Below are 27293 nucleotides of genomic sequence, written 5' to 3' on the forward strand. Positions count from 1 at the left end.
CTCCTTTCCTATTCCCTGTTCTTTTCTTCCTTTCTCTCTCCTTCCTTCCCTCTCTTTTTCTCTCCTCTTTCCCTACCCCTTTGTTCTCTGTCTCTCTTCTCCCTACTCCCTCCTTCCTTTTCTGTCTCTTCTTCCCTCCCTCCCTCTCTGTCTCTGCTATTTCTCTCCCTCTTCTTTCTCTCCCTACTTCCCTCTCTCCATTCTTTTCTCTCTCTCTCTCTCTCTCTCTCTCTCTCTCTCTCTCTCTCTCTCTCTCTCTCTCTCTCTCTCTCTCTCTCTCCCCCTCCCCCCCCCGGCCCAGAAAAGGTACAGACATGAGACATATACATGAGCCAATTTCTTGTAGTAGGGAAGACAGTAAAAATGTAGAGGGGGAGAAGTAAGATAGCAATGACTCCTTTCATGTTATTCTTTTCAGCCACCTGTCTCCTTAGTGGAGTAGCCCTGCTACTGGGCTATCTTCTCAAGGTTCTCTTCCCTCACCTATTAACAACTCTCTCAAACCCTAGCTCTCTCCAGATTCGTCAAACCTCAACCCCCTGGCCAAACTTTCTTTTGTTCCCTGATCCAAATGCCAACGTGCTAATAGTCCACAGCTCTCGTGCAACTGGCCATGATCAGTTCAGGACTCTAGATGGAAGAAGAGAATGTGAAGAATATGAAGATTATTGCAGCTGCCCGGGGAGGACTATAATTACACATCAACCCAAAGGATGTAGGGTCTGGGCAGAGGCACCAAGTATCAAACATCAGGAGGCGCATTTCTCCATTAATACTAATTCATAAAAAAAATTCAAATTAAAAGCAGGAAAAAAGAATATTTTCTATATGAAGGCATAACAAAATCTGACTATATGTAAAACTTTTTATACACCTGATTTCATTTGATCCTAACAATAAGTCTATACAGTTATCCCCTCACAAACTCTGTGTGATGCAGTTATTCTTACCCTTGTTTGACAGATCAGGACACTGAGACACAGAGTGGTCGACTTACCCCGAGGTCACACAGCTTATTACTGCCAGGGCTGGTGCTCAAATTCAGGTCTTCTAAAACCAGAACTCTTTCCTCGAAATCATATTACCTTCCCCAAACTATCTCAATATGATGCCATAAATGGGCACAGTTTCCAAAGCTGAGTGAAACTAGTCTAAGTAGTTTTCTATAAAGTCAGGGTCTTCAAAATTTTTTTAGCTTACATGTGAATAATATAAATTCATGTACCCTTGTGGCTTCTCGGTTGTGTAACATTTTTATGTTAGAAGTAAAAAATATAAATTCAAATGATGTCCTTACTTATCACAAAACAATAATTTACTGAAAATAATCAGCATTTATAACCACGTTTAAACAGTAAATAGATATGTGTGTTCTATCTAGAGCAGATTACGAAAGATACATACTATCTGAATGAGGTTACCATGTAAATTTTGAAAAAACAATATGAATGAAGCCTATAGAACTCGGTGGTCTATTATTTCAGTCATGTCCGACTCTGTGACTACATTTGGGTTTTTTTTTGGCAGAGATATTGGAGTGACTTGCCATTACCTTCTCTAGCTCATTTTACAGATGAGGAAACTGAGGCAAATGGAGTAAGTGACTTGCCGAGGGTCATGCAGCTACTATGTGCCTGAGTCTGAATTTGAACTCAGGTCTTCAGACTCCAGGCTTGGCCTTCTATCCACTGTTCCACCTACAGGACTAGGAAAAAGTAAAGGATGGGGAACCCAGAAAATTAAATTCTGGAAAACAAAATCACTTTTAATACATGATATTATAATAAACAGAAAAGTATACTATTTGTATAACATCTCACCTGTAGTTTCTGAGTCAATGAGTCTCTCTGTTCCTGTAGCTCTCTGGCATTATCAATTTCTTGTTTCAATTTTTCTATTTCCTACAAAAGGCAGAACATTGAGTGTCTTTAGCCATGTTTAATCCTTATCAAGGAAAGGAGTGACCTTATTGCATTCTGAAAATACCACCCCAGGCCTAAGAAAACATCATTTCAACCTTGTGCTGATGCTGACATTTAGGAAGAGTCCCTCCTTACACATATATTTCTAACACAGTGATCTTTAATAACCACAGGGGAGGCCATCATCTGCCCTGGATGGCTCAGGTTCAGTTGTGCCGAGAGCTGGGATGCCGGTCTTGCGGAACCTCCTGGGGATGCCCCCCAGCCTTCTGATGGTGGTTCTTTCTTCGGGGATGATGGGACCTCGTGGCTGGCAATGATCAGCACCGTTTGAGAACGCTTCAGCCTCCTGACTGTATTTACTCTCTAATGGTTTCCTTTTACTCCTAGAGACACTCTCACAGCAGATGCATGGACAGAGTTTTAGAATGATGACAGCTTCGTGATATGTCAAACACATGTGCAGAGTGACAGACGAGATCAGAGACTATGGCAACAAGTTCAGCCATTCAAGTGAAAGGGCTATTTTACAAAAACGTTCTCCTAAAGAAAGAAACCTTATTTTCCACAGGAGCACCATTACATTTCATAGTGAGGCACACTAAATAATCTGTCTGCATTCTACACATATCTTAAAGAGATTATGTTAGTGAGTGAATGTTAGCAAATACCTCCTCTTTCTTCTTCAGTGTTTCTTCGAGTTCCTGTATTGTTTGATTTAACTCGGCCTTGTGTGTATGGACCGCATTTGCTTGGCTGCTCACACACTCCAGCTCAGTCACCTAAAAAGGGAATGAGTCCCCATCAAATGAAATATCAGTAAAGAAAGGTTCCCTGACAATGACATGCCAAATGCCAAATGGATTATACATTTTGAATTAGTCCATAAAAGAGAATTTAAAAAAATAATGCCTAAACTAAAAGAGGGAAGAGCTGCTACTATCTCCCTATAGTAATTATCTTCTTTTAATTTTAGATATGAAAGTCTCTAGTGCCATTTTTGGATTTTAATAGCTTAATAACAAACATTTAAATAGTGCTTTAAGGTTTACACTTTACAAACATGATCTCATTTGTCTTTACAACAACCCTGTGAAGCAGATGTTACTATTATTCCCATTTTGTAGATAAGGAAACTGAGGATGACAAAGGTTATGAGACTTTCCCAAAGTCTCACAGCTGAGTATACTTAGTTTGCATATATTTTTACAGGTCTGTGATGTCTCCTCTTATAGAAAAATCTCCACGAGGAGAGGGGCAGCTTTATTCATGTATTCCCAAAGCCTGGCACATACTAAGTGTTTAATAAATCCCTGATGACTGAATGACTGAGTGACAGACATAGGGTTTTAGAGTTAGGATTAGGAAAATAACAAAATCACTCATCACTCTTTAACGTGGACTTGAGAAAATTTAGGAAACCAGTACACAGTGACAAGTGGAGAATCCCATATTGAAAGTCTCTTTTAAACTTTCCTTATGAATACAGACTTTAAAATCAGATATGGTCACCCCCTTCTCCCCCGTCCCCAACTTCTGATTTCTGAATTCTAAAGCTAAGAAGCCTGGCTCTTCCAAACTGCGATATTTTTCTAAGCTATTTCCAAAATTTGAGATGATTCAGAAAAATGATGAATTTAAACTACAACTACCATCAGGCTAAATTGCAGTTACTTTCATTCTAAGTGGTTCTTTTTATCTTAAAATGCACTCGTTAGTCATCACATGGAGAATACACAGGAAAGAACTGCCCTTGGGCACCTTCCAATCAAAAAAAAAAGGTAAACAAAACAAATTTAATATAAACACAAATAATCTATAATGTGCACAGCATTAAAACAATGGCACCCCTCATTGCAGTGTCTTACATAAGCCAGTTTTCAATCAATCTTTGTTGAAATACAAAATACAACTAGGACTAAAATGAGTTAAAGAAACAGGCTCAAAGCCTTGTCGTTGTTATTCCAACTCCCCCCCACAAAAGAGAAAGTATGAAGCCTACAGAACTTGCTGTTCAGTCTTTTAGTCTTGTCCAACTCTTTGTGACCCCATTTGAGGTTTTCTTGGCAAAGACATTGGAGCAGTTTGCTATTTCCTTCTCCAGCTCATTTTACAGATGAGAAAACTGAGGCAAACAAGGTTAAGTGACTTTCCCAGGGTCACACGGCTAGTAAGTGTCTGAGGCTGGATTTGAACTCAGAAAGATGAGTTTTCCTGACTCTAGGCCTAGCATGCTATGTATGCACTATGGCACCACCTAGTTAATCCACAAAGCCTTGGAGTTGTCTTTGAGACATTACTCTCCTTCTATCTACTTTATTCAGCTTGTCTCAAATCCCATCACTCTTTTTTTTTTTAAAGCAATCGGGGTTAAGTAACTTGCTCAAGGTTACACAGCCAGTTATTTCTGGGCCCATCATTCTTTTCTACCAAAATGTCTCTTTTCCCACTGCCATCACTCCAGTATAGACCTCTTAATGCCTGGGGTTTCTGTACTAACAAAACCTTTCTTGCTGGCCTCATCTGATCTAGTTTTGACTCATGTCAGCCTATGCTATACATCCCTGTTAGATGGACCTTATTTTCAACATGAAAGACAATATTTTGTGGCAGAGAAAATGCTAGGCTCGGAGTCAGGGAAAACCTCGGTTCAACTAAATCTCTGATACTTACTATCTGAGCAAAAAAGCCTCAAACAGTTCCCTGGGATTTATTTAGTAAATTCCAGTAACACTGAAAACTGCCCTGGCAGAGGAAATGACCATATCTGGACTTGATGAAATTGTGAATGATTGTAGTAAAAACAACTTCTATTTGTATAGCATTTTAGATTGTGCAAAGCATTTGACACATATTCTTTCATTTGATCCTCACAACAACTCTGTCAGGTAGGTGCTATTATTAAACCCATTTTATAGATGAGAAAACTGAGGTTCAATAAGGTTAAGTGGCTTAAACAGACTTACAGATCCTTCACATAGCCACAGACTTGCTACGTCACTCCACTGTGTGAAAACCTTCAACAGTTCCCTTCTTAGTTCAATCTAGAAGTTAAGTCTTTCTGACACTGTTCCAGAATGTTTGAGTCATCCTTGTATTGAGGAATATTCTTGTATTAAATTGTTAGGCAGCTAGAGGGTTCAGTGGACATAATCTTAGACCTGGAGTCAGGAAGACCTGAGTTCAAAATGTGACCTTAGATATACACTAGTTATATAACTCTAAGCAAGTCACTTAACCTCTACCTTAATCCACTGGAAAAGGAAATGGCAAACCACTCCAGTATCTTTGCCAAGAAAACCCCATGGACTATATGGTTTGTGGGGTAATGAAGTAAGACATGACTGAACAACGACAAAATTGAATAGCACTGAATTCCCATTGAGTAGAACCTTCAATGGTCCCCATATTCCTAACACATAAAATCCTATGCAACAGGTATCAGAAAATCGGATTTTTAAAATTCTAGGAAAAGACAGATATGATCTCTTGGACAGAGAGAATAAAAGGGAATATATTTGAAAAGTTATAGGGAATTCTAAAATTTCTGACCATAAAATATAAATATTCCCATTTAAAAAGGAAAGGAGAAAACATCCCAAGAAATTCATATAATACACGGAACTCATATATTTATTTAAATATATTTAAGGATATTTTAAAAAGATGTGCACAAAATATATAAAGTGGCACAAATGAGCAAGTACAAATCCAAGAAAATTTAAAAGTGGTTCAAACATTCTGGAGCAGGGTCATGAAGGATTAACTTCCAGGCGGAACCAAAGGTTTCTTGTTTTGTTTTTTTTAAATGGTAAAAAGGGCTTTATAATTAAAAAAATTTAAAGCTATATTTGGAGTAAGAAGATAAAAGAGAAAGGAAGGGAATCGTTTGGTGAAGATGGTGTACTAGTAAGGGAACAAAGAGAACAAAAAAGCTACTCACAACTCCTATTTTGTCTCTCCATTAAAAAGAACAGTCTTTGAACTAGAGAGGGAAGAACAAATACAATGAAGAAGGAAATGAATCACAAGATAGGAAAAAAGGGGGAGGACTACACAGTCGATTAAATGAGCTCAAGTATTAAGGGCCAGGGGAATTAAATTCCAGGTTACTAACGAAAAGGAAAAAAAACCCCAAACTCACAGATGTGACAGAGGAATTAACACACTGGAAAATTTTCAGATATCATGGAGGCTGGTTGTAATGTTAAAATATTGGAGACAGGCTAATAATATCCTATTTTTTTAAAAGAGGGGATAGATTGGTCATAATCGACAGAAAAATTCTAAAACATATTAAAAAATAGTTTATGAACTCTTAGAATAGAAAGGTGAATACTAAAAACTAGCATTCAATCACAAAGAACAAGGCATCCCAAATTAATTTCATTTCTTTTTTTTGACAGGTAGATCAGAAACGTACCTGCAACTAAGTTTTAAGGAGGCATCTGACAAAGTCTGTTACAGTATCCTTGTAAACAAAATGAAGAAATATGGGCTGAATAACATGTACAATTAAGTGGCTTCATAGCTGGATGAAAAACTAACCAAAGTTCACATTCATACCTATCAGACTGTCAAAGATGACAAGAAAAGAAAAAATAGCAGTTGTTGGAGGACCTCTGGAAAGAAAGGCACATTAGTGCCCTGTTAGTAGAGTGAAAAATGAGTCCAACCATTCTGGAATACATTTTGGAACTAAGCCCCCAGTCACTAAACTGGGCTTATCCTTAGACTAGTAGGCATATTATCCCAAAGAGGTCAGAGGCAGAGGGAAAGAACTCAGAAGCAAAATATATTTATAGAAGCTCTTCTCTGTTATAGCAAAGGACTAGAAACAAAGCGAACATCTGGCAGTTAAGGAATAGCTTAATAAACCACAGTCAATGAATGGAATGGAATATTATTGCTCTGTAGGAAAGTTTGGAAAACCTGTATGAAATGACACAGCGAAGTAAGTAGAGTCAGGAGAACAATTTATACGGTGGCTACAAAAATGTAAAGGGAAACAATTTAATGACCAATTGTGGTTTCAAAAGAATGATAATGAAACTTGCAAATCACCTCTTGGCAGAGTTGATGGATTAGACATTCAGAATGAAATACACATTTTTAGAGTTCTTTGCTTCACTGTACATTATTTATTATCTGAGGGCTTCTATCTGGTGGGTAGTGATAATATTACCCCCCCCCCAAAAAAAGAAAGAAAAAGAAATGATCATCAGTTAAATATAAAAAAAAAGACACAATAGAAAAAAAAGAGTCATTCAGAAAGGAACATAAACAAGCAAATTGATGGTTTTTGCTCAATTTAATACTTACAAAACTGTATATAATACAAATTGTTTCATATGTAATTCTGTTTTCTGTTCTTTCTATTGTCTTGATAGAATTTAATGATGGTAAACTGAGATACAGAATTCCAAGCTTTATCAGTTTATTAGCAGGGTGTAAACCTGTTAATAAAGTGGGTCAAATGGTTACCTCGTTAGGCTAATGACCCCAGAGGAGGATGTACTTTGTATGTATGCTTTTTATAAGCATAGGAAAATGTATGCTTTTTATAAGCATAGGAAAAAGAACAGAACTGGCTAAGTGAGGAAAATAATACAATTGGTAATAGGGTTGTCTGAGGGTGTGAGGACAATACAATTGGTTGGAAATTAAGAATGAGAGGCTAGAAATAACCCCTTCCTTCCACCTTATGACTAAGAAATCTTCATTGTTTGTGTCCACTGCAAGGTTAGAAAGAATGGACCAGACTTCTTTGAATAGCAAACCAGACATCCTTGAAGGATAGCTTAGTGGTATGAGATACCAGAACAGACTCCCTGGTGACCACCTGCATCCCTCAAGGATAACAGACTTCTTTGGGGCAAGAGTAGAACAGTGATTAAGAAAACTGGATTTCTAAACTTAACTCAGTACAAGCCAGTTGAATTTATAAACTAAGTTCAGAGACAAAGAACTATCTATGACTTAGGCAGTTATGGGGAAAAAAATCAATTGTAAGTAGGATCAATTTTTAAAAATGTCAACAATCTGATTTTCATATCAATACTGATTTCAATATCAATACAAACAATAATCAATACTGATTTCAGTATATTGAAATATTCATGTTTGCTGATTTTTATAATGAAAAATAATTGTTTTTTTCAAAACATAAACAAAGACTAATTGTTTTTCAATTTAGATGAAGCCGTGCTTATCTCATTTATAGATGATAAAGCTAGGGGTGAGAGTGGGATGAGCTATATTAAGGAAAGAGTTAGATATCCTCTATGACAGAATTGGGATAAAAAGTCATCTTGATAGATTGGAATAGTGGTTCAAACCATAAAAGAAAGTTGGTAAGGATAAATGTAAAGGCATTCATTTAGGTTAAAAAAAAAAACAACAACAACCCAATTACATAGCATAGGGGAGCCCTGACTTGAAAGAATTTCATGGTGAAATATTTTGGGAGATTTAATTGAATATGAACCCAATGTGAAGCAAGATGGTCACTGATGCTAATATAATTTAATTACATCTTTTGGCTGTACTAACAAAAGTACTGTGTCCTCTGTACTCAAGACTAGCCAGATCGTATTAGTAATATTGTTTCAGATTTTAGATGACATGACTATTAGCAGGCAGAGTATATTTTCAAAGCAGGGAAGGTCTTTGAATTCCCTTAGTCTTAATAAGGGGCAAGGAAGATCTTCAAATTCTCATTACCATTACAGAAGGTCATTGAGGTATTTTTTTTTATGCACAGAAGAGAAGAGAAGGAAAGCCAGAAAGAATTAAAGACAAGCAGAATAGCTTTGAAAGTTATGTGCTTTGTCATTTTCTTATAATAGAGACTTGCACTTTCATTTATAATCCTTTTTTTCTGTTCTACCATGTATACAGATGTGCTTGTCACTATCTGTGTGACCTTGGACAAGTCATTTAACCCTGTTTGTCTCAGTTTCCTCTTCTGTAAAATGAGCTGGAGAAGGAAATGCAAACCACTACAGTATCTTTGCAAAGAAAACTCCAAACGGGGTCATGAAGACTTGGAGATGACTGAAAAATGAATGAACAACTAAGTTCAGAATCGAAAATAATTCTGTGGGTAACAAGACAAAAGGCATACAAATTCTCTGTGTTTGTCCTTTGTTTTCAAAGAGGACCATGGTATAAGGGAAATGATGACATGACTTCCAGTTGACTTTGATTTGAGTAAGTGAGAGCTGTGCAAGGTCACCAGCCTCACTTTCCCCTCCAGAGCCATTTGGATCCAGTGACCAGATATTCATCAGGATGACAGGAGATGACCCAGGATGCAATGGGAGACCCTGGCCCTTTTAGGCTAAGGCTTTTTCATGTACCCACTTAGAGTGAGGTAACGCCCATTCAGTGAATAGGCCTCTTACAAATTCTCTAGGTAGCAATAGGCCTATGTCCAGCCCTATGATTCCATCCCCACCTCTCTTTAATTACTCACAATGCAGACTTGGCTCTGATAATCCACAGATGCCCCTCTTCTCAGTTATTCTGAACATGGTATCACCTCTGAGGACCTACATTCAGGTGTTCTTCCTTTTACACACTCTGTCCCCAATATTCCACACCAACTCTGAACACACTCAATAACTAAGCCACTGTCCATTTGCCCTTTCTCTTATGTTTCTTTCTACTTTACTCTCTCAATAACTACTCTACACTGTCACAAGTATACCAAGAGACCAGATCTACTGTCAAATCACAATTATCAATGTCAAAAATTTATGTGATGCTCCTTTTATACACCAGAGGCTAATCAATACTAATAATGGGGCCAGTCTTCCACACAAAGCTATTTGCCTTCCCCCATGACTTTCAACTTTAATCTAATCGTCCATAACAATTTAGAGGCGATCATACACTATCTTTTATTGTTACTATGGAGATCATGTGCACTTGTCTTGCCTTCCCAGTTATATTGGTGAATTCCTTGGTGATGAAGATTCCATCTTAGATTTCTTTAATAGCATGTCTCACACCTAAGAAAACACTGTAATGTATTAGTTGATTAATCTATTGAGTGAATTCAATCAATCAACAAGCATTTATTAACCACCTAGTATGTGACAGGCATTGTGCTATTTGGGGATAGAAAAATAAAACCATTCTTTGTTTCAGAAGCTTACATTTTACTGGGAACTATCATGGGTGCCTCTTGTACCAGTCATAAACACTATAGTTATCTTGGCTTTCTTTCCCCACTTCCTCTCATTTCCTTTTTCCTCTTGCTTCTTTTTTCCCCTTCTCTCTTGTCTTGTTCTTTTTTTCTATTTCTCTTCTTTCTCTTGCCATCCCAATTCTATGGGACCTCTCACACCTTACTTTGATGCTAAGACTACCACCCTTTTCTGAAAGGTCAGCATGCCAATTTTTTTTCCTTTCACTTGGGAGATTTTATTTTTTTATACCTGATTACTAGCAGGGACTTGAAGGATGGGGTAAGTAGATATATTTCCATGTCTAGTTTATAGTTTTACTTTGGACACTTTAGGACAGAATGGTCCCAAAGAACTAGGGCATTATCAGTTTTTTGTCAACATGTTTATTACTTTTATCATTAATTTATCCTGTTCCCTCCCTCCTTCTGTCTCTCTCTGTCACACACACACATACACACACACACACACACACACACACCATAACCCAACTAACTGGTGGGAACAATTTTCTTCAAACAATTTAGGACACATAATCTGACTTATATGCTTTGACACCTGCCAAATATTCCCAGGAGGCTTAGCTGTACAGTATCTATGTTCACTTTTCCTCTGAGCAAGGCAACCTACTGGCTTTACATCCTTAGGTCTATGAGAGCTGACCATACCCGCTTGTGAAGGCGCTCGGCTTCCTCCTGGTAGGCAGCAAGTTGCTGTTTCCATTGTTTGACGTTGGCAGTGGACTCCAAGAGTGCCGCTGTGAGTTTGGCATTGTTACCTTTCAGCGTGGCCAGTTCAGCTTCCCAGTGCTTGCTGATGGCTGAGCTAAAAAACATTCAGAGAGAATACCTATCATTAAAATAGACAGGTTACTGTCACCCTTCTGGGGGTGGGAGTAGTACTTAGGACCACAATGATTGAATTTAATGAGCAATTCAAATACAAATGATTCTAGGAACAATAAAAAAATAATTCCACTGAAATGTCTCCAGGGAAGAAAACTACTGGGTTAACAAACAATTAAATAACTTCCATTTCAAATTCCCAAAGTAGGAGTCAAGATGGTGGAGTAGAAACAGGACCTCCCCTCGGCTCTGGCTCTCCCCTCCTCCAATTCATGTAAAAGGGGACTCTGAACAAACTCTGGAGCTACAGAACCCAAAAATGACACAAAGAAACTAACCTCCCACTGAGGAAAGCCTGGCAGGCCTGCAGGAATTGGCCAGTGCAGCACTCTGAGAGCTGAGCCCAGCGCCAGCCCGAGGCTTTAGCCCCAGGGCAGGCCTGACTAACCACCTGCTGGAGGGACTTCAGATCACCAGCAGCTGTGGCGGTTTCCAGAATTATCAACACATAGAGGCTAAGGACAAAGTTAGAGGTCAGTGCAGTCTGAACTTTGGGATCCAGTAGATGGGAGTGCGTGGACTTTTGCCCCCGGGGCAAGAAGCAGCTGAGGCGCTGCAGCAGCTTCAGCTCCTGGCCTGCAGAGTGTAGGGGGACTAAGCACCAGTCTGAGGGGTAATCGCTCTTGCTTTAACCTGATTGGATTTGGATTGAGGTCCTGGGGTGTGTGTCCAGCTTGCCAGAGCATGTGGAGACCTCAGAGAGGGCACCCAACTAATACCTCAGGCAGCTGAGAAAACACCAGCATTTGGGACAAAAGCTCCCCTGTCTGGTGGCAGAGTCCTACTGTGGCAAAAAGCCCAGGGGTCAAGTGACTGAGTGGGAACATGAGCAGGCAAAGGAAGAAAAATAAACAGAGCACCCCAACTTTACACTCCTATTTTGGAGACAAAAAGTATCAAAGCATGGAACAGGAGGAACACAGTGAAGTCAGAACTCCTGCACCAAAAGCTTCAAAGAAAATAGACTAACTCAAATGGCAAAAGAGCCTCAAAAAGGCAATGAGGAGAAGAATGCCTTAAAAAGCCAAATTTGCCAGATGGAAAAAGAATCTCAAAAGCTAACTGAGGAGAATAATTCCTTCAGAATTAGATTCGAGCAAATGGAAGCTAGTGACTTTATGAGAAATCAAGATGCTGTTAAACAGATCCAAACAAATGAAAGAATAGAAGGCAATGTGAAATATCTCATGGGAAAAACCACTGACCTGGAAAATAGATCCAGGAGAGACAATTTAAAAATTATTGGACTACCTGAAACCATGATCAAAGAAAGAACCTAGAAATCATCCTCCAAGAAATTCTCAAGAAAAACTACCCTGATGTTTTAGAACCAGAGGGCAAAAAAGCGGTTGAAAGAATCCACCGATCACTTCCTGAAAAAGATTCTCCCCCCCCCCCCAAAAAAAACCCAACAAATTCCCAAAGTAGTCAACTCTAGGGACTATTTTGTTCTTTAGCTCAGTGGCTCACACCTTCATTTCTGCAGCTAAGACCTACAGGAGTGTTTATATGATTACCTTTAGGGAGTAAATAATATATCCTGAAAATCACTTAAGAACAGAACTGAGCAGTGGATTGTGTTCCTTAAAAGATACTGAAGCCTGAGATTGTGACAATTTATTTTAAAATGAATGTTTAGGTATCCAAAGTCAGTGTGATTTGTGTCACATATCATTTCTTCTTTTGATGCTTTGTGCCATTTTTTTAAGCATTTAAAATTTTTAAATATCAAATTTTGCCTCAAAAGATTGGTTTCTAATTGTGTGTCATTGTGGAAATAGAGAGTGTTTATAAAGAGATAGATTTCAGAGATAATTTCGCGTTTTGTTTTCTTTCCTTGAATTTAATGTCATACTGGTCAAGTGACACCCTTTCAAGAACAGCAATGAAGATCATTCTCTACAGCAAAGACAATTGCATTAGTGGTGGAGAGCTTCCTCCTGAGAATGTGCTTCTTAATTTCACCATAAAGAGAGAATTAGTTCATTAAGTGAAATGAGTTTATTTTTCTTTCTTATCACTGAGGAGTCTGTTTCAATTGCTGGATTTTTGCTAACCTTTTCCTACTTAATTAGTGATGCTTCAAGACTTTCCTTTGAATCATCTCCCTTAATTTTGATAAGTCATTTACACCACAGGACAGGTGTCCTGAGAGCTCTCTGTTTCCTAGAAAGGAGTCCTTAGTTCCTATTATCAGTATTTCTAAAACTGACTCCTTAGTACAATTTTAAAAATGAAAGAAACCTCAGGAGTGTATTGAAGATGTATAGGGCTGTGAGTTTAACACCCAATTTTCCATCTTTGAGGACAGAACCCTTTTTATTTTACTCTCCTGAGGAAATACTTCTCAGATAATATCAAGAGAATCAAAAGATATAAAACTTCCTGTTATTCCTCTCTTATTCTTACTGCTATAATTAACAGCTTTTCTCAGTTAATCAGTTAAGATAATAAAGAGAGAAAAAAATATAAAAGTTGTCCAAGTCTTGATACTTAGGACTAGCTTTCATTCAGCAGCAAAGATGATAATAAACATTCTCTGTGGAATTCCAACTGCAGGGTCCCCAAAAGATCTAAGACTAAAAATTAATTCAGGGAAAATCAATTAACCAACAATCACTTAAGTACCAATTATGTGCCCGAGATTGTGTTGAATATCTGAGGTACAAATTGGAAAGGGAGGTAGTCCCTACTCTCAAGAAACTTACATTCTATTAAAAGATAAAAGTGAAGTTAAATGGGAGATTGGGTCTCTAATTAAAATATTGAGGAAACTTAAAATAATTAAAAATAAATATAAATAAAAATAAACTTTAATTAATACAATAACATATGATTTGCATGTAGTTTCAAAACATCCCAGTTTTGTAATTATCAAAAAACAAAAATGAAAATGAATTTTAATTCAAAAGTATAATTCATGATTATTTTGTTTTAATAACCTAACAAAGAGAGAGGTAATGGAGTGTAGCAGACAGTGAACAAACAGGTCTTGGAGCCTAGAAGATCCGAGTTCAAGCCCTATCTTTGATACATCCTGGTCATGTGATCATGGGCAAATCACTTAACTTTTCAATGCTCTAGGCAACTTTCTCAGACTATATTTTATAGAGAAGGTGCCAGCATGTTTTAGTAGATGGTATTTCATCATCTGGCAGTTCCCTATTCCAATGAAATCATAGGTCTGGTCTCTAGACCAACTTAAAAGATTTATCAACTCATCATTTTCTAAAAATCAGTCTAATCTTCTCTACGAGGTAAAAAGTATAGACACATAAATAAATCTGGCATCTTCTCATATTATTCATTCAATATAAATCTTCCCTTATCCTTGACAAATGGTTATCAGAATAACTGCTTGACATCCAACTAGAAAGGTTACAAGATACTCAATAGTTAATCTTAAAAAAAATACATTAGGTTTTAAGGGCTGAGTTTCTGTGTTGATGGAATAGATTGCAGCCTATATATATGTTACAATTTCAGAGAGTGATGGAAGGTCTACCACTGTTCTTATCCTCCCAATCCCCGATCAACCTTCTCCATTTTCCTGTATCTTTGCTCATACCTGAACTTCTTTTAATGGTGGGCAAAGTCCATCATTTCACAATGATCAAGAAGACTACAATGCAATTACTCTTACAAACATATTAAGATATGGGCAGGTAGGTGGCACAGTGGACAGAGCACCAGCCTGGGAGTCAGGAGGACCTGAGTTCAAATGTGGCCTTAGACTGTTTGACCCTGTGAAAGTTACTTAACCCTGACTGCCTCTTTAAAAAAATTCTACTAAATTAAATGACACCAGATGTTTTTCATGAGAGAAGGATAAGGGAGTGATGTAAGAAAGTTCAAAAGCATTGGGTACCTGGGGATAAGTAAAGGAACAGAGGAGGCAGAATACAGACAGGGAAGGCCTACAACTGAACAACTTGACAATACTACCAATGGTCAGCCCTGTTTGGATAAGTGAACTCTTCAGCTAAAGTTGCTTCTAGATGGTAAACCATATGTTACATGCCTAAAATATTTTGAAAAGGAAAAAAAAAACAAAAACGTAGGCATAAAATGAAAAAACAATGCAATTATAGGTGGCAAGATTTTGTACAGGTCAGACTATGGAAGTGGGACTTCTTTCATGGCTGAAGGATACTGACAGGGTGGTGCCAAATTACATGGGACCTTAAAAACTAGGCAGAGAAGTTTAAACTTGACCTAACACCTCAAAGGAGAGGCGAGCACTGAAGATTCTTGAGCAAGGGAATAATAAGACAAAAGTGGTATTTTAAAAACCATAATCCAGGCCTGATCATGATGACTGTCTGAAACTGTCTGGTGCAATGAGAACAGAGAATTTTCTAGCAATGGAAAAGGGGAAAGGGTGGGAGGAGGCAAAGATGACTCCCAAATTTCAAGTCTAGGTGACTGAAAGGTGATGTCATGAACAGAAATAGGGTAATTCACTGCCAAGGAGTAACTTGGGTTTTTAGAGGAAAATTATTATAGCCGAATGTCATTTTTTTACTTAGCTTTCTTATAATTAAGTATTTCCTATGCCTGGTTTTCTGAACTAACATATGGTCCCAAATTATAATTTTGAAGCTAGGCAGTGGCCTTAATACTCATTTAACTGAAATGCAGAGAAGTGACTTTGTCTAAGGTTACTTAACTAGTTAGTGGCAGAAATGAGATGAAAACCTAGGATGTATCCTGGCTCCTAATCTAATTCTCATTTCTACCAGCAAGGTAAGCAAATAACAGGGACCATATTTGTACACTAGATCAAGAGTTCTTAACCTTTTTTGTGTCACGGATCCCTTCTCAGACAGGAAACAACTGAAGGAAATGTTAAGCTTTAGCTAGAGGTTAGTGTGGGGGAGAAAAGGCTATAAGTTTTGTCCCATCCATGTTCACAGACCTCCTGAAGTCCATAGGACCTCTTGGGGACGTCAGATGAAGAAAACCTGCTCTGGATGAAGACAAGTTTTTTTCGTGTCTACCTCTTCTTTCCCTTACAGAGAAGAATTCACTTGAAATGGAACCTTTAATCTATTTATCAATCGCAAAACACTCCTGAATGAGATTTGAAAACTTATCCAACTAATTTAGCAATCCAGATAATCTCAACTCTCTCAAACATGTATCATGAGAGTGAGCATGACTGTGTGTATGTATGTATATATATCTAATGCAGACGTATATAACATATATGTATAAAATAGTCTTCTTTTAAAAATTATATAAACATAAAGTAAGGTTTTCATTTTTCTTAACCAGAACAAGAAAAATAAATGAGAGATTTTTTCATATGCTACCTTCTTCAGATTTTATTTTATAGTCAAAACAAGACCTCTTTAAGGAACATGAACTCATCTCATATACTGAATTTGTCATTAAAGCAGTATGACCTTGGGCAATTCCAATAACTTACGTGGGCCTCAGTTTGCTCCTCTGAAAGATGAGGAGGTTACTAATAATAGCTAGCACTTATCTAGTATTCTATGATTTGCAAAGTACTTTACAAATATGATCTCATTTTGACCTCACAACAACCCTGGGAGGGTTAATTTTATAGATGAGGAAACAAAGGCAAACAGAGGGTAAGTGACTTGCTCAGGATAAGACTTTCGTTGTTCATTTGTTTCAATCATGTCCAATTCTTTGTGACCCCATTTGGGGTTTTCTTTGCAAAGAAACTGGAGTGGTTTGCCATTTCCTTCTCCAGCTCATTTTACAGATGAGGAAGCTGAGGCAAATGGGGTTAAGTGACTTGCCCGGGGTCACACAGCTAGGAAATGTCTGAGGCCAGATTTGAACTCAGGAAGAGGAGTCTTCCTGACTCCAGGCTCAGCACTCTAGACATAGCACCACCTAGTTGCTAGTCAGCTGGCTAATTATTATCCTCATTTTATAGGAGAAGGAATGGAGGCAAACAGAGTTAAGTGACTTGCTCAGAATTAGACTAGCTGATCCTTAAGGTCCCCTCCAGCCCTGACATCCTGTGACTCTATAACTCTGATGGTGTGTTGAAATCAAGTACTTGACCACCCTCAACAGCCACTTGGAATAATGGTCTAAGATATAATTTTTCACCTTTCCTAATCTAGAACATTGTATGCAACATAAAATAAATATTCATGCTCTCCAAAAGACTGGTCTTGACTTTTGGATTAAAGGAAACCAAGCCCTTCCAATTTAAAACCCGTTGACTTGCCACCCCTTATATTTTGCTTTATAGCCAAGTCAGCCTTCTGGTATTCCTTTTATTCTCCCTGACATGCTCCTCATTTGCTTGCCCCTACGTCTGGATCCTATCAGCATCTCTCATCCCACTCCAACACATCCTTCATTTTAACTCTCAGTCCAAGGTTCCTCTATTCCATCCAGTATTTTCTACCTAACTCCATAATCCCTGAACCAACTCTTTCTCTTCCCCTCAGTGAATGTCCATAATTAATTAATAAATTTCTACTGCTCAACATTGGTCTTACCTCCCCCCATTAGGGTAAATGATGCTTTGCTTATATCCCAGCCTTTAATATGTACTTCCATAGCACTATGTTCTAAAACCCATGGGCATTTACTTACTTGTTGAATGACTAAAGAATAGAAAAAGTATAGAGAGATTAAAAGTGCTTCTTGTAAAATAAGGCAATAAAACAACCTGTAATTAACAGGAATTTCAAGTGATAAAACACCAAGTTTTAAACAGCAGTCAGGGACTGCTACAGATAACAAAATGTCAATCCTTTTTCATTCTTATATGAGGGATGCTGTACTAGACTTAATCAGTTTCTTGACTTCCATTTTAAGCCAATCACGCATGCACATTTCATAAAATAAGAGGTATTTCATCTATAAAATGCTGTAGATCTGGGACTTGTAGAATCTACAAAAGACTGTTCAGTAAGAAGTTAGTTATTCGGGGCGGCCAGGTAGCACAGCGAGTAAGAGCACCAGCTCCAGTGTCAGGATGACCTGACGATCGAATCCGGGCTCAGAAACTTAGCACCCAGAAACACCTGGCCGTGTAACCTTGAGCAAGTTACTTAACCCCAATTGCTTAGGTAGGCCAGGTGGTTCAGCAAGTAAAGAGCACCAGCTCCAGTGTCGGGATGACCTGGGGATCAAATCTAGGCTCAGATACTTAGCACCACACCCAGAAATAACTGGCCGTTTAACCTTGAGCAAGTTACTTAACCCCGATTGCTTTAAAAAAAAAAAAGAAGTTAGTTATTCCTGACCAAGATCTTTCATTTGGATGCATTTTACAAGTTAATAGGTGCTGGTAGGAATACTTTTTATTTGAGTGGTCGAGGTAAATAGCTCTAACATCAATCAAAATATTTCAGGCCATCGAATCTTTCTGCTACATGGCACCCATTCAACTAAAGAACAGATCGACACATTCTACCATTTTTTTCTCAAATCTACAGAACTTTCAATCCTGAAATTTGGAATGTAATTTAAGAATCCCAAATGGTATAGACTAAGACACAAGACTGATAAAATTCTGCTATCAATTCCTCTATATTTCAATGTTAAAAAATCTAGAATTGTAGTAAAATGGCAAAATATTCTCCATATCATAGTTCCTCTTGAACTCACTGTTAACTGTGATCAAAGTGTCTAATAAAACGAATCTCTTACATATTCTTAAGATTTTGTCCCTTCCAGTAAGTATATTAAAAACAGCTCAAGAAATGTGGAACTATACTAAAAAATCCAGTGACTAAAATGTCCATACCCCTTGACCCAGAGATGCCAATGTCTTATATATACCAAGGAGATTAATAATAGAAAGAAAAGTCCCATATAAACCAAAATATTAATATCAGCACTTTTTATGATAAGAAAAAACTGGAAATCAGGTGGATCCTTGTTGATTGGTAACTAGCTAAACAAATCGTGGCATACAGTGGAGTAGATCATCAATGCATCCTAAGATATTATAAATATGAAGAATTCAGAGAAGCATGGGAAGATTTTTATGAACTGAGACAAAGTAAAGTTGTCAGAAACAGGAAAAAATATATACAGTGATAACAATGTAAATGAAAAGAACAAAAACAAAACCTAAAATGTTATGAAATTAGAATGATCAAACTTGAAATGTATCTTCCACCCTTCTTTGCAGAGATGAGGGATTATTGGTGTAGAACAATGCATATATTATCAGACTTGGTCGATGGGTTGGTTAGTTTTGTTGGACTTTCTGGTTTTTTATTATAAGGGATTGCTTACTTGGTGCATGGGCATATTTATTCAGAAAGGATAGTGAAATGTAAAATGTCAATAAAATTAAACACATGTATATATACATATATGTGCACACACATAAATATACATGGTATCTCAAAAGTCAGTACAATTTTAAGCTTGAAACACCCCGTGTGTATATATACACGCATATAGAGATATTGATATCAATAATGATATAATTATATCAATAGCTACCAATATTTATATTCATATGAATAGTGCTGGAAACTAGGGAAATTTACCTTGTCTGTATAGTGTAATTATTTGTTCTCTATGTTGTTAATTTTTGTTCACATGCAAATGCATTTGGGTTAATTAAAAAGCTAATAGTTAGCATTTATATTATGCCTACTTGACAGGTATGGTAAGAAGTGCTTTACAAATATCATCTCATTTGATCCTTGAAACAAATCTGGGAGGCAGGTGCTATTATTATTCCTATATTACAGTTGAGGAAACTGAGGCAAACAGAGGTTAAATGACTTGCCCAGGGTCACACAACTAAAAGTGTTTGAGGATGGATTTGAACTCAGGTCTTCCTGACTCCAGGTCCAGCAGTTCTATTCATTGCATCCACGAAGCCACCTAGCTGCCAATTAGTATATAGAATAGGTGTAGAATAACAATGGAAAAGGTAAACAAGTAATTGGGGACCTTTCAGAAATGTTGATAAAGAATGTAGAAGACTGGAAAGTGGATCCTGGAAAGAAATGGAACACGGAGTCAATTAAGACAATAAATATTTATTAAGTGCCTATATGTGCCAAACCAAGATACAAAGAAAGGAAAATGACAGTGTCTGCTCTCAAAGAACCTTGGAAGACAGTCACAGACAGGAGGAAAGGGCTTTAGAATGAGATCACTGAAGAAGATGCAAAGTCAATGTTATCCCACAAGTGTACTTCCAACTGTAGCTCATTATAAAAGTCATTTCAAACACCCATGAAGTACCAACAATTTGTAAATCTCTATGAGAACTAGAAACAGGTCAAGTTACTAAGGGTCTAATGGGCTTCATGGTCTTTTTACTGTGCAGACTCCAAAACCAAAGGTGCCTATATTTCAACATGGCAACCTCCAAAGCAGCTGAAATAAATGTCTTCTTGTATAATACACTGGCTGAGCCCGTAAGTTACAGATGACCTGCCAATCTGTGGTTCTCACAGTGATGAAATCACAAGTCCATTCCCTGACCAAATATATATTCTGCAAGATCACCACCACTACTACAACACTGCTTCAAACATTTTAAAATTCCACAGGTTCTCAAGGGGGAAAGGGAGGGAGGAGGGGTGGGGAGGGTGCAGAGTGAGAGAGAGATAGAGAGACGGAGAGATGATATAAGGATAAGGAAACTCAAAATTTAAAAAATGTTAAAATTTGAATTTGTATCTAATTGAGAAAAAGAAAAGAAAAATTAAATGTAAAAAATATTTTTAAAATGAAGAAAAAAAAAACAAATCAAAACCCACCATTGGACAGCAGGTTGATTAGGGAGTTGATAAATTCATGCAGTTCCTTTACTCAGTTCTAGGTTGTTTTGTTTTTCCTACTAGCATAAAATTTGTAAATCTTCTCTTTAAGACTGACTCTAAAACATTAAACCCCAAAGTACTGTCTTTGTCAGTAAGCCTAGATCTTTGGGAGCATGACATGATTGCTTCCTACCCTCTGGCTATGACTTGTTTCTTCAGTGATGTTTATATCTTCTTTTATGGTATATGGTACAAAACACAACTAGGGGAAAATACATTTTTGATCCTCTGTAGACTTTTCTTTTTTTTTTTACCATTTTCTTTGCATCTACTTAGTATTTTTATTTTATTCTTGAGGTATAAAAACTGTTTCTATTAGCATATCTACCACAATTTCACTTCATAGTAGATTTCAAAGAATCAACCTGGAAGCACTGTTTCCCCCAAGTGAGTTCTCTGAAGTGATAATCCTTATGTTCACAACACCTTAACTCATTCTTTCTACAAAATCAGTTTTCTACCCTTACATTAGCAACTTTAAGACACTTTCTTTGGAAGATTTTTTTTAGTGTTTCTAACATGTACTAAGGACTATTTTTTTTTCTTTAAAATGCTAATGTTTTAATTTGGTAACTTAGATTTCTTGAAAGTCTGAATTTCAAGGTCATTTAAAAAAAAGCTGAGTTGAAACTGGTTTCCATTTTGTTCGCTTCTAAAACCTGGAGAGTCTGCCTTTCATTTCTTTAGAGGTTGAGGTAGTTTACATTGCCACAATCTGCTCTCACTGAAGTCCAGTGGATTGTTCAACTGGGGAGATAGAGACACAGTAAGTCAGAAGGGATCTGGAAATGCCACCATGATCTCATGTTTGAATATTGGGATCAGGACAGAAAGAACATCAGAACATCTGTTCTTAACAATTGTTTGGTATAGTTCCCTTTCAAAAATGGGCAACTGGTTTCCTGTTGGTTTCAGATGCAGAAGCAAGCTGAGGAAGTTTAAATTGTTCCAAAAACATCATTTGGAAGGTACTTTAATCAAATATATAATTTTACAGTTCTCCTTTTCCTTAAGCTCCCAGGTTTCTTTGGAAAAGCTTGCTATGCTTTACAAAATTATTCAAAATTATGGAGAAACAGAACTCAAGAGAATGTCACCAAATCCAGAGAAAAAGGAAAAGAACTCATATGTACAAAAATATTTATGACTTCTTTCTGTGGTGGCAAAAGAACTGGACACTGATGGGGTAATCAATTGAGCTGAACAAGTTATGGCATGTTAATGTGATGGACTACTCTTGTGCTATAAGAAATGATGAAGGGAATGGTTTCAGAGGAACCTAGGAAGAACTGTATTAACTGATGCAGAGTGAAATGGGCAGAACCAGAACAATTTATACAATAAAATTACTGTAAAGACAAATAATGATGAAAGACTTAGGAGCTATGATCAATGCAATGACCAACCACAATTCATGATGAATCATGGTGTCCATCTTCTGACAGATAGGTGACAGACTGAAAAAAAAATTTACACACACACACACACACACACACACACACACACACCATACACATAAGACATGGCAAATGCAGAAATTAATTTTTCTTGACATACAAGGGCTGTTTTTCTTTCTTTTTTAGTTCAGGTACAAGGAAGGTAGGTAATATAGAAGGCAGATTTTGGTTAATTAAAAATTAAATTAAATTTAAAAATATCTGAGTTCTCCAGTTCATTCTCACCAAGTAAATAGCTATACCCCTACATTATTTGCAGAGAAGTGAGATAAAAAAATCCCTTCCATGTCAAGTTTACAAAGAAAAGAAGGGAATACTTTCACCATGTGGCAGATAATGACCTTTGACAAACTACTATAGTGATGATAGTCATTTCCTTGTAATTCATCAGGAAAATTCTGGAGTTCAATGGTCCTCTAAGGGTCTCCCAGGCATCTCTGAGTTCTTCTGGTGCTCCTCTCAGACCCAGGACCCCACAAACTCACTCTGCAAGCTTATTGTTCATGCCACCTCTCTGGTAGGTCTGATGTCTTCCCATATGTCCTCCTTTGACTACTTCTGTTGTGTTTTCTCCTGCATGCAGCTTAGCACAAAGAGTTGGCTTATCCTACCTCTGACCCATGAACACTTGGGACATGGGAAAGGCATGCTATTTAATAGGCTGAGTGATCTCTACCTTGCACCAGTATGCCCACTGCCCATGCTCCATCTTAGGCATGTAGAACATGTTTTCCCCGGGGGCTTCTGGTATGTTTCTTATAAAACAAGTGATTTCATGTTTTTAAATGTCTTTGACACAACATGACTTTTTGGTAATTTCATTAAGTTCATCTCCTGAGGCTAAACAAGCCATACACTCACTATCTCTTCAGTATCTTCAGCATAGGAATAACGCAAGGAATGCAAACAACAAGAAAGTCAAAGGGGGAAAACCCAAAGTTGCTTCAAATACAGGTTAAAAAAATATTGAAGTACCTATAATGATATGTATACACACATACACATACATATACATATGCTCTCTATATTTTTAACATGAAGACCAGCTATTGGGCCCAGAGAGCTGGAGCACTGGGTCCTCTCTTCTTTACTAAGGGACTTCTCTGCTCTGGACCCATGCACACTGTTCATTCTGGGTTCTGTCCTAGGGGGAACTTAGTCTCTAAAAACAAGGAGTCAGATTGCTTTATCTCACACTCATTGTTTTGTTACATTGAGGGGTGTGCAGGGGGCCAGCTCTAACTGGTTCTAGAAGACCTGCTGATAAATGTTCAGCGTGAGCATTTCCACCTCAGAAATCAGCCAACCCTACAAATCAAAGACTTGATTTATATTGTTTGATTGATTATCTAGGCTTAAAAAAGCGATGGAGAAAATACTCCCAAGGCAGATGAGTCCTCCCTCCCTTCCTCCCTCCCTCCTCCTTTCCTTCCTTCCTCCCTCCCTTCCTTCCTTCCTTCCTTCTTTCCTCCCTCCCTCCCTTCCTTCCTCCCTTCCTTCCCTTTCTTCTTTCTTTCTCAGGAGATCAGTTACTTAACATTTACCAGTGCACTCCTGGTTATATTCCCCCAGGGGAAAAAACCTATTTAAGGCTTGGGCTGTTAGCTCATGTGTAGGTCTAACCAAAATGGGGAGTAGAAAGGTATTCAGTATACAACATGAATCAGATATGGGACAGGTATTTATTTCTTAGATGCAAAAGAACTGTCAGAAGTTCATTTTGATACAATGACTTAAAACAAGAAGTTAACTCCCATCCTAGACATATCTACCTTCAGAATGATGCTTAAACACTCACTCAGGAAAAGAGATGCAAAGTAGAAATGGCCGGCAGGGCCCCAGGAACAAGCTGGCCTGGTGGAAGCCTGCTACTGTAGCTGCTATGTGAAATGATACCAGAGTGGAGAGTGGAGAGAGCCAGACCTTCTCCACCACTTACGAGTTACTTGATATTACCCTCAGTGTCAAAGGAAGAAGGTGAGCCAGAAGGTTTTTCTCCTTTTAACCACTGAAGCACTCCCCTCCACCCTCAACTCCACCCCCACTGTTTTCATGAGGAACAAAAAGGAGGAAGGATATACTTAGAATTTTTTTGGCAATCATTCAGTAAATGTTTGTTAAGCACCTGCTATGTGTCAGGCACCAGGTCAAGTTCTGGGGATGAAAAGAAAGGCAAAGAACAATTTCTGTTCTCAAAGAGCTCATCAAGTCCACTGGGAGGGTGCAAAGCATGCAGACAACTAGGTACAAACAAGCTATCCATAGCATAAATCGAAGCTTCATAGCAAAGTTTCCAGTCATTTCATTGCTAGGCCACCACATGTCTGGGAGAAAACATGAAGGCTGTCATCCTCAAAATACAAGAGCACTGAGTCACTATGTCTCTGGAGTCCCCGGAAGCTTCCAGGGGAACTTCAGGTACAAATTCCCCTCTTGGTAAATTCAGACCCCGCTACACAGAATGGATGACCATGCCCACAACATATGTAGGTGAAAGCCTTTCACCAATGCAAAATTGTGCACCTGAAGCTGTATAAAGGATATCAGCAGAGACATGTACTACAGAAGAAGGTGGCGGGGCCATCGTAGAATGAAGGAGAACAGACTGGACACCACCACCATCACCAATAATGACAGCCAGCATTTAAATAGTGCTTTAAGGTTTGCAAAACTCTTTATGGCCATTATTTCATTTGATCCTCACAACAACCTATGACGTAGGTGCTATTATTACCCCATTTTACCGACTGATGGAATTAAGGCAGACAGAGTCTGACTGATTGACCCAAAGTCACACAACTAAAAAGTTTCTGAGGCATAATTTGAACTCAGGTCTTCTTGACTCCAAAGCCAATACTCTATTCACTCACTGTGCCACCTGGCTGTCTCTCTAGTATTCTGCTATACAGAGATCTAGACAAAGGTCCTCAATATGACAGATGGAACCCCTGTGGAAGATGCATGGACAGACAAGGAAGCACCAGTTACAATCAGTCAACATGCATTTATTAAGTGTTTACTACATCTCTGCCCTCATGAAGCTCACAATTTAATGGGTGAGTCACACAAGATGAGAAGGCACAAATGAGTTAGAATTTGTATAAGTAAAGATTCAACAAAGTGTGATCTGGTCTTTTGCATGACACTGAAAACATTAAATACTAGGAATAACAAATATTCACTGTAATTCAGTTATGTTAAATTGGCTTTACATAAAGAATTTTCAAAAAAAATTCCTTGTTTGTAGTTATTAAAATAATAGCTAGCATTTACACGTGCTTTATGTATGCAATCTCATTTGGTTCTCTCAAAAAATGCTCAGGGATTATTACCATTACTATTACTACCATTTTACAGATAAGGAAAGAGGTCAAGAGAAGTGACTTGCCCAGGGTCACACAACTGCTATATGACTGAGCTAAGATTTAAATGCAAGCCCTCTTGACTCCAGGTCTAGGGCTCTATTCTCTATGCCCCTAAATTCCCTTAGCAAAAGAAGTCAAAGATTGGGGAAAGCAGTGAAGAAGGAATTTGTGAATTTGGACACGGCAGAAAACCAACATAAATAATTCAGCCTTAAGATAATCCAATTCATTTAACTTCTCCAAACATGTCAGACACAGTTGTTTTCCGTTTAGAACATCTGATGGCTGCAAGGTATTGCCTAGTCTCATTCAGAAAAAGAAAGGAGCTAGTATCATAGTCAGGGTGTTAAGAGGTTACAGATATGGATTACCACACTGTATATGAATATTCCATTAAGGTTCAGACTTCAGAGGACTAGTTTATTTGTTTCTTCACTTACAGAAGGAGAGATGAATTACAGAATGGCAGAATTTGAGTTGGCAGGGACCTCACCACCTATCTCATCTAACCCAGACACAAAAGGAACTCTCCGTCCTGATAAGTGATTGTCTAGTCTTTGCCCCAAGAACTTGAAGGAGGGAGAACCCAGAACATTTCCACTTGCCCCCCACCTGTTCACTTCTGGACATCTCTAGTTATCAAGAAATCAAGCCTAAGTTTCCATTTTTCCCCCTAACTTCTGCCCATGGATCCTGGTTCTGCCCTCTGGGGTGAAATATACCAATCTACTCTGTCATCATTATGATGGCCCTTTGTATATATGTCCCTTCGAGTCTTCTCCAGGCTAAATATCCCCAGTTCCTTCAAACAGGGTATCTATAAATGCTTAATACAGTGCTTGACATAGAATAGGCACTCAATAAATGTTTATTGCCTTCTCTTCCTTTCCCTTTGATCATCACATGACATTGACTATTTGTTGTTCAGTAGTTTCAGTCATATTCAACTCTTCATGACCTCGTTTGGGGTTTTCTTGGCAGAGATACTGGAGTGGTTTGCCATTTCCTTCCCCAGCTCATTTTCCAGATGAGGAAACTGATGAGTTTCATCCTCCAGATGAGGCCAAATTTGAACTCAGGAAACTCTCTTTCTGACTTTAGGCCCAGCACTCTACCCATTGTGCCACCTAGCCTCCCCAAAATTGACTAAAGACTCTAAATAAATGGCCACATCTTTAGCTTCTTCCCATTGGATTTTCTTTTTATGACTCAGATGTCATGATTGGTCTGGACCTGATATTGACAAAAGTCTGGGTTCAAATCTAGCCTCAAAAACTTAGTGACCATGGACACATTATTTGCCTTCTGTAAATCAAAGTGTCCTCTACTGTAAAACAGATATACTGATACATGCCACACCTATCTGACAAGGATGTTTCATAAAATAAAAGACACAAATCTCAGAGGACTGGGGCATCCAGGTAGCACAGCGAGTAAGAGCACCAGCTCCAGTGTCGGGATGACCTGGGGATTGAATCTGGGCTAAGACACTTAGCACCCACCCAGAAACACCTGGTCGTGTAACCTTGAGCAAATTACTTAATCCCAATTGCTTAGGGGAAGCCAGGTGGCTCAGCAAGTAAGAGCACTGGCTCCAGTGTTGGGATGACCTGGGGATCAAATCCGGGCTCAGATACTTAGCACCACACCCAGAA

The 27293-nt window shown here is 38.1% G+C and overlaps 1 protein-coding gene across 5 annotated transcripts in view; it reads right to left on the minus strand.

The window, feature by feature from the left end:
• The window catches only part of HOMER1 (homer scaffold protein 1), a 159211-nt gene that overhangs the window by 19332 nt on the left and 112586 nt on the right, over nt 1–27293 (minus strand). For all 5 annotated transcript variants that reach the window (XM_069096320.1, XM_069096319.1, XM_069096318.1 and 2 more), the window contains 3 exons: nt 10783–10939; nt 2594–2704; nt 1821–1901 (listed from right to left, as the gene is read on the minus strand). In XM_069096320.1, coding sequence (XP_068952421.1) covers nt 1821–1901; nt 2594–2704; nt 10783–10939 — 349 coding nt within the window. The remainder of the gene's footprint in view (nt 1–1820; nt 1902–2593; nt 2705–10782; nt 10940–27293) is intronic.

The sequence above is a fragment of the Petaurus breviceps genome, unplaced genomic scaffold (genome assembly GCF_028583685.1).
Source record: "Petaurus breviceps papuanus isolate PSGF00001 unplaced genomic scaffold, PetGlider_PUasm1.0 229, whole genome shotgun sequence".
Classification (NCBI taxonomy): domain Eukaryota; kingdom Metazoa; phylum Chordata; class Mammalia; order Diprotodontia; family Petauridae; genus Petaurus; species Petaurus breviceps.